Source organism: Panthera leo, chromosome C2, assembly GCF_018350215.1.
Source record: "Panthera leo isolate Ple1 chromosome C2, P.leo_Ple1_pat1.1, whole genome shotgun sequence".
In the NCBI taxonomy this organism is placed as follows: Eukaryota; Metazoa; Chordata; class Mammalia; order Carnivora; family Felidae; genus Panthera; species Panthera leo.
In genome coordinates, this window is record NC_056687.1 from 74,512,611 (window position 1) to 74,525,736 (window position 13,126).

The window sequence follows — 13,126 nt, forward strand, 5'->3', positions numbered from 1 at the left end:
CAGGACACAATCCTTCATCCTGTGTCTTCTCTCTCCTCACTTCCTTGGTGATCTTACCCAGTAAGATCATGGAGTTAAATATCACCTTTAGATATTTGATTACGAGTCCTAAATTTATGTCGCTAGCCCAGACCTCTCTCCAAATTTGTAGCTCCAACTGCCTATTTATTTGTTAACATCCCTTGCAAGTCCCAAACTCCTGATCTTCTCCCCAGAGCTAATTCACTCTACTCCAGACTTCCCCATGTCAATTACATGTGGAAATTTATTCAGGCCCAAAACACTGGAGTTGTCCTGACAACTGACTCTTTCTCTCTATCAAGTATCTCAGGAAATCCTATTGATGCTGCTTTCAGAATAGATGCATAATCCAACCATCTCTTATCACCTTCACTGCTACTTCCCTGGTGTAAGAATCACCTAGACACTCCAATAGCTTCCCATGTGGTCTCCGTGGTTCTACCCATCTTGCTTATGTCTATTTTCAAAACAGTAGCCAGAGTGAGCCTTTGAAAAAGTAATATTGCTCTGTTCAAAACCCTGGACTGCTTATTTTATTCAAAATAAAAACCAAAGTTTGCATGATGACCAACAAGGCCCTACTGATCTGCTTTCCCTTGCCTCCCATTATCCATACTCTGACCTCATCATTTGCTAATCTTAACTGTGCTCTAGCCACACTGGCCTCAAACATGAAAACCACCTAACCACCTCAGGGGCTTTACACTAACATTTTCTCTGCCTGGAACACTCATAGACTAGATATCCACACAACTTCTTCCCTCACTTAGTGCAAATCCTGGTTCAAATGTCACCTTCTCAATGCAGTCTACCAACACCCTGGCAGCCTCATTTCCCTTGTCTGGCTCCACTTTTTTTTTTTTCTTTTTTTTTTTTTGGCAAAACACCCACCATCTTTTAACATACTACATAATCTGGTCACTTATTCTGTTTACTATTTATTGTCTGCTTCCTCTACTAGAACGTATCCTCCATTATGGCAAAGATCTTTGTTTTGTTTACCAACACACTGCCTCAAACAGTGGAATGTATTAAACGAGTCCCAGCCTTGTTTACCTCAAAGGCTTTGCTATTACAATCGTTCCCTCTCTCTTACATCATTTTTACCTCTGACACTGGATCATTACAATCAGTATATAAAAATCTCTCCCTTTACCCAACATATTTCCACTGTTGCTACCCCATTTCTCTACTCTTCTTACAGTAAAACTAGGAAATTTATATTTACTAACTCCACAGCCAATATTCCCATTCTCGTACTTAGCCTCTCACTAACCTCACATTGAATAAAATCTAGAGTCCTAACAATGAACAGCTCAGTGCAGTCTGACCCCACCATGCCTCTGCCCTCCTCTCCCATCTTTCTCCCCTCACCTGCCCAGCAACTGTCACAATGGCCTCCTGGCTGTGTCTCCACCGATTTCCACAACAGGAGTACTTCCCAGTGCTATGTGTCAGTCTTCTCATTTACAATTCTTCATTTCAACACAATGAACAAACTTGACGGAAGCTGCTACTTTCCTGAGGAGCTTCGCCCAGATGGCCTGCTGTCCTACCTTAACTGGAGAACGTGTCATCATCTCCCCAGATCCTCGAGGGAATATCCGCGCTTGGGCAATCATTTCCAGCACACTAGTTTTTCCAGCACTCTGATCTCCAACCACAACAACCTTATCACAGAACAAATAACATTTATTCACATTTTAAAAAAATGTTTATTTATTTTGAGAGAGAGAGAGAGAGAGAGAGAGAGAGCAAGAGACCGTGCACAAGCGGGAGAGGGGCAGAGAGAGGGAGAGAGAGAATCCCAAGCAGGCTCTGCATTGTCAGCACAGAGCCCAAAATGGGGCTCGATCCCATGAACCATGAGATCACGACCTGAGTCAAAATCAAGAGTCAGACACTTAAGTCACCCAGGCGCCCCAGAGTTTTTAATACAAACTTACATTTAAATAGATTTGAAATACTGCTGAGGTTTTTTTAGTCTTTTAAAATAGCTACAGCTAAATGATTTTGAAAACACCATCCGGAAAACAAAGATGGCCAATACACGTGTGCCTATTGAAAATATAAACAGGAAAATATTAATTGGATCCATTATTTATAACTAAATTTGTATTAAAGACTTGTGCTAAGCAAAATAAGTCAGTCAGATATCATGATTTCACTCATATGTGGAATTTGAGAAACAACAGATGAACATAGGGGAAGGGAAGGAAAAATAAGATGAAAACAGAGGGAGGTAAACCATAAAAGACTCTTAAGTACGGAGAACAAACTGAGGGTGCTGGAGGGGAAGGGTGGGGGGTGGTGAGTTAAATGGCTGACAGGCATTAAGGAGGGCACTTTATGGCTGAGCACGGGGTGTGATGTGTAAGAGATGAATCACTGGGTTCTACTCCTGAAGCCAAGACTACACTGTATGTTAACTGACTTAAATAGAAACAAAAACAAAAACAAAAACAAAAAAAACAAACAAAAAAACCCTTATGCTAATTAAACAACTACTTCTAAAACCGTATCATTTCTGTTGTACACATCTTTTCCATAGCTAGTTTACTCTTTACAAAGACATTTTCAATTCTGTGAAATTAAATTTCCCTCACTAATTTAATCCACTATTCAGGTATTTTAGTACCATGGGTATTACAAATATATAATGGCAGATACCTGATAACCTTCATTACACATAAATTCAACGTGTATATTTATACAATGGGCCAAATGGGCCAGTGAACCAAAACAGCCAAACAACATTCAATGCTTAAGACATCATGTAGAACACATAAATAATATTATATAGGTAAAAGACATATGTCTCTGTTTATGTCTGTGTGTGGTGTGCACATATGTATATGTCTATATTGTGTGTCTGGGTATATATACACAGAACTTTTTTAAAACGTAAAGTGTTCTTGGGGTGCCTGGGTGGCTCAGTCGGTTGAGTGTCCGACTTCGGCTCAGGTCATGATTTCACGGCCCAGGAGTTTGAGCCCCGCGTCGGGCTCTGTGCTGACAGCTCGGAGCCTGGAGCCTGGAGCCTGCTTTGGATTCTGTGTCTCCTTCTATCTCTGTCCCTAACCCACTAGCATTCTGTCTCTGTCTCTCTCAAAAATAAATAAATATTATAAAAAACGTAAGGTGTTCTTTTGCTAATGAGCAAGTTCACTATGTATTAATTTTTCACTTACCCTTGGCAGATGATCTTGTGTATTGTAACTGGCGTCATAATCAGATAGAACATCAAGAACTTCAGAATACATGTCAATCAAGGATTTCTACAAAATTTTAAAAATTAGTATGAAACAGTGAACATATTAAAAAAAAAATCAGATGTGTCAAGAGAAAAAAAGCTGATTAATCCAAAATGTGTTTCCATAATGACTGTATTTTTTTCCAATTATATAAATACACATTCATAGTAAAACAGTGTGGCATGAAATTCCATTTCCCTCTTATCCATCTTATTTTATTTAGAGATATACTGATTTAATAAAGTACATTAACTGAGGATTTCCTAAGCTTCTAATGAAATGTTAAAAGAGGGACGTTATGGTTTAACACTGAAGAGCTAAAATAAATGCCCAACAAAGGAAGACCATTAACACCATAAGGCCAAACAAGGAGTCAAGTGACCAACTGCAAGGGAATCATCCTCTATCAAGTTTGGTATGTGGATCAGAGGGAGACACACAGAGAGGGTGAGAAACAGAGACCGAAGAAAGGATAAAAGGAGAGAAAAAAAGTCACCAAGAAGACCGTTAAATCAGTAAGAATGAGTACGTGTACTGTGACAACTGGGCAGATGAAGGAGTGAGAGCATCAGGGACAGACATCCTGCATTGTTTTTCTGTGTAGAACCAGGACAGAACATGGGACCCAGCAAACAATAAGCTTGAAGAAAGTATCTGATGAGTGACTCAACAAATAAGTAAAACAGGTGGGAAAAAAAGGGTTACTGTCAAGCACGTAATAATTAAAGACAAGTTTCAATGCAAGGTAGGAACAAAACGAGGGGCCTATGTTTTCTTGCATCTCATAACACCTCAAAGTAATTAAATGGAAAACAACTGCTATGCCCTCCACCCCAAAATAAAAAGTTCTTGAAATTTTCACTACCATTTCATTTTATGAGAGAAAATACTGTTTCTGAGGTGAACTCTATTAACACTTGGACATGACTTCCCTCAATTGCCACATGTGACTTGTGAATAAAGCCATGCTATTTATCTGTTTTATGCAGTCGTGATTTAAAGTCAGGACTACTAATACATGTTGGTTAAACTAGTACTACTTAGCTTTGGACCTTGGCTTCAGAATACATGTCATGATTTATTGTAGGTTTGCTATACACAAATACTGTTTACTTACATGAGATAGAAGTTAAAAATATTACTTCAATTTAATTCAGCACATACAGCCTGGTTTAGTGGGCAATAATAAGATTTAACTTACCAATAATGGTAATTACCAGTGTGCTGATGGTCACAATCCCAGTATATACTTTTTTCCAACATTCTCTAAAATACCTAAGAAACCTTCCAGAAAAAAACGTGAATTCTTATAAAAGTGAGGAAAGTGAACCAATCATTCACTGGAAATACAAGTGTGGCAATGAAGCTAAGTCGTATCTAAATGTCCATCAACTCACAATTCTGATTTTATGCCGCAGAAATTAAATAAGCCTAAAGATAAACTGGCTATTTCAGAAAAATAAATTGATTCACAAGAAATGATTGTTAAAAGTATGAAGATTTTATAGGCCTAGTATGAAACAAATGTCTGGAGACTATAATTTGTGAAATGTCTTAAGATAGGAAAGACTTCCCAATCTCCCAAGGATATCAAGTTAGAAAGAAAAGGATAGAACATATTACAGCTTTAAAAACGTACTGACTGAATGCACAGTGTGAAATGGCAAACTTCTGGAACTAACAAAATTCAGATAAACTTAAAATACCTTAAGCTTTCTGTGATGGATGCCTTTGTCATCTTTCTGTAATACTAATTTTCTTAATTCTTTGTTCTCTTTTTCTAATCGTTCCAAGATCCTCTGGTACTTTAACTGCAACAAAATAATACCATAATTACATAAGAAAAAGATGGGTTAATAACATAATTAAGTCTAAATTGAAATCTTCCAAATTCCTGAAGTCATATCTCCTATTTAAAATGAGCTTTTCATTTATAAAGCTTCTTTGAAAATGTTGGAAATAAAATAAATTATATTATCTCACACAAACAGTGGAATTCATTATAGTTTTCTATTATAATCTGGCATTTTATTTGGAAAATTCTTTGCTATTTACACTGAAGAAATTAAGTTATTTAAAAATACTAAAATGTAAGATTTTAAAGAAGCAAGTTCTTAAGTACATTCTATTGAAGTAATATTTCCTATCACATCAAAAATTTAAATTTTCATTATGGGGACATTTGACAAAAATTCAAATTCTTCCCATTCTCCATGTTATCTTATGCTGTAATTAAAATGATACAAAATAGGGGTGCCTGGGTGGCTCAGTCAGTTGAGCGTCCGACTTCGGCTCAGGTCATGATCTCGCGGTCTGTGGGTTCGAGCCCCGCGTCGGGCTCTGTGCTGACAACTCAGAGCCTGGAGCCTGTTTCGGATTCTGTGTCTCCCTCTTTCTCTGACCCTCCCCTGTTCATGCTCTCTCTCTCTGTCTCAAAAATAAATAAACAGTAAAAAAAATTTTTTTTAATAAATAAATAAATAAAATGATACAAAATAACAATAACTAACAGTACCTGAGCGTGTATTATGTGACAGGCCTGATACTGAATGTTTTAACAGCATTAGTGTCCTTAAGTCTTTACAGGAGACAAAAGTTAGGGGCCAGAGGTTAGGGACACTTGGTAGCCTATCCAAGGTCACAGAGTTCTGAATATAGGTCAGAGTCAAGAGCTTAAACTGTCCAAATTTTGGTTACATTTCCGTGGCTGGAAATTATACATCAATTTTTAAAATACTGATATAAAAGCAGATTTAAAGAAGACTAATACATTGACAAATACATTTGACAAAACAAGACAGATTGTTTTGTCAAAGCAGATGCTTAGCTACATGCTGTTCTTCTCAAATACATGTGATTCTTTCCTACTTGGTCACCTCAGTTGGTATAATATTACTTCTTGCCTAAACATTAACAACGTTCAGAAAACTATTAAGAATTACTTCTCTCTCCAACCAGCAGAATGTTTACATCCAACTTATAATATCATGCCTTTTAAAATGGAAAAGAAGGGGCGCCTGGATGGCTCAGTCGGTTAAGCGGCCGACTTCGGCTCAGGTCATGATCTCGCGGTCTGTGGGTTCGAGCCCCGCATCAGGCTCTGTGCTGACAGCTCGGAGCCTGGAGCCTGGAGCCTGTTTCAGATTCTGTGTCTCCCTCTCTCTGACCCTCCCCTGTTCATGCTCTGTCTCTCCCTGTCTCAAAAATAAATAAAACGTTAAAAAAAAAATTAAAAAAAAATAAAATGGAAAAGAACCCTTAGGAAAATTTTTAGATTGGTGTAATCTCCTCAGAATGAAGTAAATAAATGACAGGAAGTCAGGGCCCTGTCCTCAGAGAATGTTAAACTTGAGTCAAATTTTAAAAAACATATTCTGCAGTAGGACTCTGTACTATGAAACAAGTAGAACTAGAGGCTAGATTCTACTATAAACTTTTTATTTTAAACACACTTATTCATTTATATGTAGTAATAATATATACAACGAAATTATGGCAGAATTAAATCTCTGTTGTCTAATATGTTAGCCACTAGCCACTATAGCTGCTGAGCACTTTGAAATGTGGCTAGTCTGAACTGAGATGTAGCGTTAAGGGTAAAATACACACCAGATTTTTACAATTCAGTATATAAATAAAACACCTCATTAATATTTTTATACTAATTACATGTTTAAAGGATATTAATTTGGGATCTACTGGGTTAAATAAAATACATTATTAAAAATATGTTACCTATTCCTTCTTACCTTTTTGTAACGTAAAAATTTAAAACTACACACGCGGCTTGCATTATGTTTCTATTGCATTTCAGTAATACAGATAACCCCATGGCTTATTACACCAGGAATTTTTCATACAGTGTTTTTGTCAATACCCGGTGGCTGACACTACAAATCGCTCAAGTCAAGAGTTGATATCAATGGACATACAAGTGTGGTAGGATTTCCACTGGCTCATTTCTTTATAAATATGGAATTAATTTTGGGGTCTACATTTTCTGGGGATGGAACCATTCTTTGGTACAGGTGCCAATCTATAGCCATCCTGCAGAGACATGCTACTGAGTGGTCTTCCAAAGATCTAGACCAACAGTTCCCAAACTTAAGGATGCATCAGAATCACTTGAGGGCTTCTGAAAAGAAAAATTACTGGGTTCTACTTCTAGAGTGCTGATTCAGGGGGTCTAGGAAGGGGTCAATAATTTGTATTTCTAACAAGTTCCCAAAGGATACTGGTTGCTACTGCTCCAGAGACCACATTTTGAGACCAATGATTCTTAAACTCTAGCTGAATTGAAGACTGGAATTGCCTGGCTGGGAAGTATTTAAAAATACATAGGGTGATGGCCAGAGCACAAGTGATTATATGGTATGGTCTGGCATAAAGATCAATGCATAGATATCAAGGAAATCAACCACAGATATTAAGAAAATCTGTGACCAAAAATATACTAATTGTTTAATTTTATCTAGGTTGCCCCTTGTATTTTTTTCCCCTAAAAAGAAAGCTCTTTAAAACAAGTTTTAACTTAAAACAAAACCTCAATTATTGTATATCATTGTTATCTATGTAAAATAACAATTATACTATATGTTATATACTACAGTTGTGTTTATATTACATTATAAAATAGTAATAATCATAATACTATAACTAATGATGAAGTGGGTGATAGGGCAATTTTGCACTAGAATATACCTACTCATCACACTGAATACAGCATGTCTTTAAAATAATAGTAGCTTTATAACCAACTAACAGAGAATAGATTTTCAAATTAGTGCCAGAAATACATTTAGAGAAGTCATTATCTGACTACTTTGGGGATTTAGAGAAGTAAAGGAAAAAGATACTGAGGGCTGACTAGAACTGTGGTTTCTAAAACTACTTACATTAATTAGCCTGTCAATGTAAATGTACAAGCATAGGTAGGTTTACATAAGGATGAGTCATTTTCCCTCATTTTCGTTTTTCACAGCAGTTTTTCTTTAAAATTAGAAGCACAAGATTCACTAAAAAACAGGTCTTTACACATAGAAGGAGTTAACCACACTTACCAAATTCCTTATCAATTTGCTTTTGCACTTTTTTTTACATTTATTAATAAGGGTGTATCATCAAACCACTCCAAATTTTGCTTTCTTAAAAAAATTTCCACATCACCAAACTTAAGACTATAACATAAAGTCCCTGGTTCTTTCTACTCATCAGAATTACCTGAGTATGAAGAAGTTCTTCTTGAAGCTGGTCAATTTTCTCTTTGTCTGTAACCTAAACATTTAAAATAAATTAATTTTATTTCCAGAGAAATGGATTTATGTAAAATGGGCACTAAGTTAAATTTTTTGAAAAGTATTTTTGAAAATAAATACTGACTTTATCTGCATATTTGATCAAAGCACATTTTAAATCAAGTGATTAATGAATAAAGTAAAAAAAAACTATATTCACTACAATTGCTCATCAAAATTTCATAACTGTATTCATAAGTAAAAGCCTTAAAAAGCAATCACTTTCAGGATGCTATTCTAGTGATTTCTGATGAATGAGTCGTTATAAAATGAAGAGACCAACACACGGTCACTACCGTTTTCGTAGGCTGTTTTGTTCTCAAGGACAGGCATTTGATGCTTGGAGAAAAAGGGCACAGATACCTACAGAATGTGTTCAGGGAACTTATACAGGCTAGGCTATCATTTATAGCTACTGACGAAATTCATTGGTCATAGTGATATTTTAAGCATATATTACGCCTTTCTATTCTATAAGTAGGGAAGTATTTAATAAATGCAAAGACCCTGTATTTTCAGAGCTTTACGTGGAGCCTGATGCTGGTTTTTAAATTCAGTTCCAGTACAAGATCTGCTAACCCATAATACAGTGAATGCATCAGTAGCAATAAAGTTGAGTAAAACAACTAAAATTGATTGAAATATAAAACAAAAGTAGGATAAAATCTACAGCTATTGTGGAAACTACTTCCAATTGTTATTAATGCTGATAACTCTAAGATAAGATGCCCCAAAACAACATAGAACTTTATTGCATTATCAGACTATAGTCACAGTACAATTCTAAATATGAAACGCAATGATCAATTTTAATTAAAATGATGTCAATTATGGCAAATCCATGTAACTGTGCTTTGACTCCTTGGTGAGGTGAAGTTGTCATACTCAGTCTTTCAAAAGAATGATCTAATTTCTAATAATCAAAACTTGTAAACATGAATTTATTTCATAGGAGACAAAACTCAAGGTAAAATTCATGTAAGTCCTTGTTCACTTTCATTCAATGGCTATTCAAGCAATCAAGATATCATGGTAGCAAATATATACGAAAAAATTTTAAATGATTTGCTTCTTGAGGCAGATATTAGTAACTCTTAATCCATACAATAAAAATTTATTTTGCAGTTTTAATTCCTATTTCCAAATACTTTCTCAAAATAATCCTGAAATTTCTTGTAAATAAAAATGACAACGCTTGCTACAAATGGTAAGTATATTATTTTTTCCTTAAAAGTCTATGCCTAAAAATCTCCAAATATGATTCAGTAATTAGAAGAAAAGAGAATATAAAACAAATTTTGTATTGCTGTTTTCTCATTCTTATATAGCAAGCAGACACTTATGAAGAGAACTTTTCTCATTTGATTGTGTTTGTATAAAATGGACAAGAATTATTAATAGTCACCTCAAATGTGAGGAAACAAGCAAGTTGGGGAGGAACCAACAACCCAAAGAACAAAATCTTGAAGACCAATGAAGAAATAAATTCTTCCATATTGTTTTCGTGTGGCATGCCATCATACTGTAATAATGCACTCATAAAAATGTTATGCACATTAAATTCCCAATTCATTTTAAAAGGTACTTGGATTAATTCTGTTCCATTAAATACTCATCTGACACTAGCTAAATTAGTATGAAATTATATAAATATTATGAGCATAAACTGTTTTAGTTTTGAATGTGAATATTTCATGACTTCATGCAATATGTCCTTAATTACAATAGAAAATCCAGTGTTAGTCTACATCTGGGGCAAGAGTTAAGAAACTAATACAATTACACAAAAAGTTAGAATGCTTACTGTAAGCCAAGGACTATAAAAGGCTAACTCGGTAATTTGGTAAAATAAAAAGGGTATATAAAAGGTTAAAAGGATATAAGGTTATTAGAATATTACAAATAACAATCTTTATGCTAATATTAGAATTTAGTAATGATGACTGTTAAGATTTTTATAAATTCAGATTTTTAGGAGTATTTAGATTTATCACTTGCCCTTTCTGGCACAAGTGTTAGGCATGACTCATGCACAGTTTTATCAATATGCTTCCTATCTGCTTGGTTTAATGGAACATCAAAATTAACATCGTATTAAAAGACAGGTGGTGGTGGAGTCAAGAATTAGACCTCACATTTTCTAGGAAACAAGATGCAAACCTTTAGGTTTACAAGATAAATATTAAAGATACCGAGAAAATACTTTTACATATTTTCTTAAGGGAACAGCACATGCTATTTTGCACGTATCACTTATTCAATATCTTAACTGGCAGTCGGTATATTTAATGTTGATGCACTTTGCTGGTAAAATTCAGCTACTTACGACAGGAGTTCAGTTCTTGCCCTATTGTTTAACATACTGTTTGCATTATGAAATTTAAAACTCACCCTGACAGAAATGGGTATCAATGGTCTTGAAACCAGAGCTTTTCTACAATTCCAGGGCTGTGAAACTGATGGAGAAAGAGCGGAATCCTCCGCAGAAACAAGCTAAAGCTGAAAGAGAAAAACCTTTACTAGCTCCTCACAAAACCAAGCCTGATTTTTAAATTTTAAGTATTTCTTCCTACTAAGCCATTGCGGCCATTCTGAAATAGCAAAATACACATATAAGGGACTCGCAAACATTTCCATGTACGTGTACGCCCCTGCATGAGCTACAGGGACAGTTTATTAGCTGCTACTATAAAAAATGAAGGCCTACTTACATTTCAAGAAGGTAAGGAAGGATGATTAAAAATCAACAAAAAGCTGTGGCTTTGTACCTCAAGAAAACCTCACACACCCAAAGGAATGCTATAAATCTCATGAATTAGGATTGGGATCATGAGGACAGTGAAGGGCTGAAAAGTCACCTGTGTACCAACTACAGGGGGAATCGAGGGAAGATGCAGTAAGGGGTATGACATCATCATAGAAGAGCAGGAATTGTTTTTAAAGTTCCATTTACTTTCACACAACTCCAAAGTGGGCCAGACTGTTTGGTGCTCTCCTAAGTATGCCTTAATAAACAAAACAGACGGAGGTACAGTCCGATCAGTTGCTATTTTACAAAAGGGGAAAATGAGGAATAAAATGGTTAAATGAATAATCTGAAAATATCAGAAATGAAATGTTATCACTAAACCTGAAAGCAGGCTAGAAAGTAGGCCTCAAATGAACATCAAACTTGGGCAATGTAGAAAACGAACATTATTCACTACTAATATCCCTTAAAACATCAGGTTCAAAAGTATATTGATAATCTTAAACTGTATCTTAAAATCTTAAAATGGAAGGCAGATCTATGGGACTCATTTCAAATTCTTTTACCATTATGAAAAAACAAGAACAACTTGCAGCTAGAGCTATCCATATTTCTAACTAACATACCAGAATATAGTAGTTCCTTTGCCTTCTTTCTGTAACAAAGCTAAGGAACAGATGGTTAGCTTTAAGCATCCAATTTGTTAGAATATTTAAATGGCACTTCAACAAAATACAGAACAGAGAATGCTAAAGCACCATTTAAAATAAGCCCTTCCTTGGTTTAACACATCTACTTTAACTTAACCAAACAGGAAAATAACTTATTTTCTGTTTCCACCTATGTTGTTCGCTCACTGAAAGCTAAATATACAGGAGTTGATTCCACAGCCCTGGAATTGAGAAAAGCCAGGAAGTGACACTGAAAAGATAAATGAAACTATGAGGCATACTCTCAAATATTACCATCACCAAATGCGATAGGGTTAGTAAGCAAATTTATTGCATTCAATCATTATCTATAGTATTGGGTAACTTCAATATCAGAACCTACAGGAACCTAATTAAATGGCTGAATTTCTTTTCCTGAATAAAATCTGTATACGACTTTAAAACTTTCCTGATCTAATATATGCAACATAATTAAGCTGATGTCAAGATCTCAGAAGATAACTTTAAAATCATTACATTCATTTCATTTTGACTCAAGCCCCTTCAGAACATTAACCTTGAGATCTACACCATAAGATCATGTAACAGCTGAAAGCATACTTTTAAGGACTTCTTGACTGTACCAATAACCAAACATTTATATAGATTTATGCTGACTTTTATTAGAATCTGTTTTTTAGCAACCTCAATTATATCAACTTTCCAATGTTCAATCCTTCAGTCATCCGAGGTGAAAATTTATTTGTGCTGACTTCACAACTGTGGAAAAACTTAATGAGTTGATCAAGGTATATAAGAATAATTTTGTCCAAAATTTACATCAAAACAGTTTTCTTCTGTAAAAAATAACAGTATTTTCTGCTGATTCATTTTACTAAAACTATAATTTTCATTATTTAAATAATTTAAATTGTGGTCATCCACAGTAATCCCTTACATTTTAGAAATGAAAACTTGGGAGAACCACAGATAAGTGGGCTACAAACCTAGGATGACTCAGTAACGGGACCAAGTAAATCACAATTCATAATTCTTTTCTAAATACAAATCTGTGCTCCCTCACAGATCATCTCATTTCAGAAAATAAATCCTATGTTTAACATTTTGGATTTGCTTATCCACTCTAGGAAAGTTACA

The 13,126-nt window shown here is 35.1% G+C and overlaps 1 protein-coding gene across 4 annotated transcripts in view; it reads right to left on the reverse strand.

Moving 5' to 3' along the window:
- Positions 1-13,126, reverse strand: part of OPA1 (OPA1 mitochondrial dynamin like GTPase) — an 84,712-nt gene that overhangs the window by 52,509 nt on the left and 19,077 nt on the right. For all 4 annotated transcript variants that reach the window (XM_042903636.1, XM_042903634.1, XM_042903635.1 and 1 more), the window contains 4 exons: positions 8,496-8,549; positions 4,982-5,086; positions 3,213-3,299; positions 1,578-1,691 (listed from right to left, as the gene is read on the reverse strand). In XM_042903636.1, the coding sequence (XP_042759570.1) occupies positions 1,578-1,691; positions 3,213-3,299; positions 4,982-5,086; positions 8,496-8,549 (360 nt within the window). The remainder of the gene's footprint in view (positions 1-1,577; positions 1,692-3,212; positions 3,300-4,981; positions 5,087-8,495; positions 8,550-13,126) is intronic.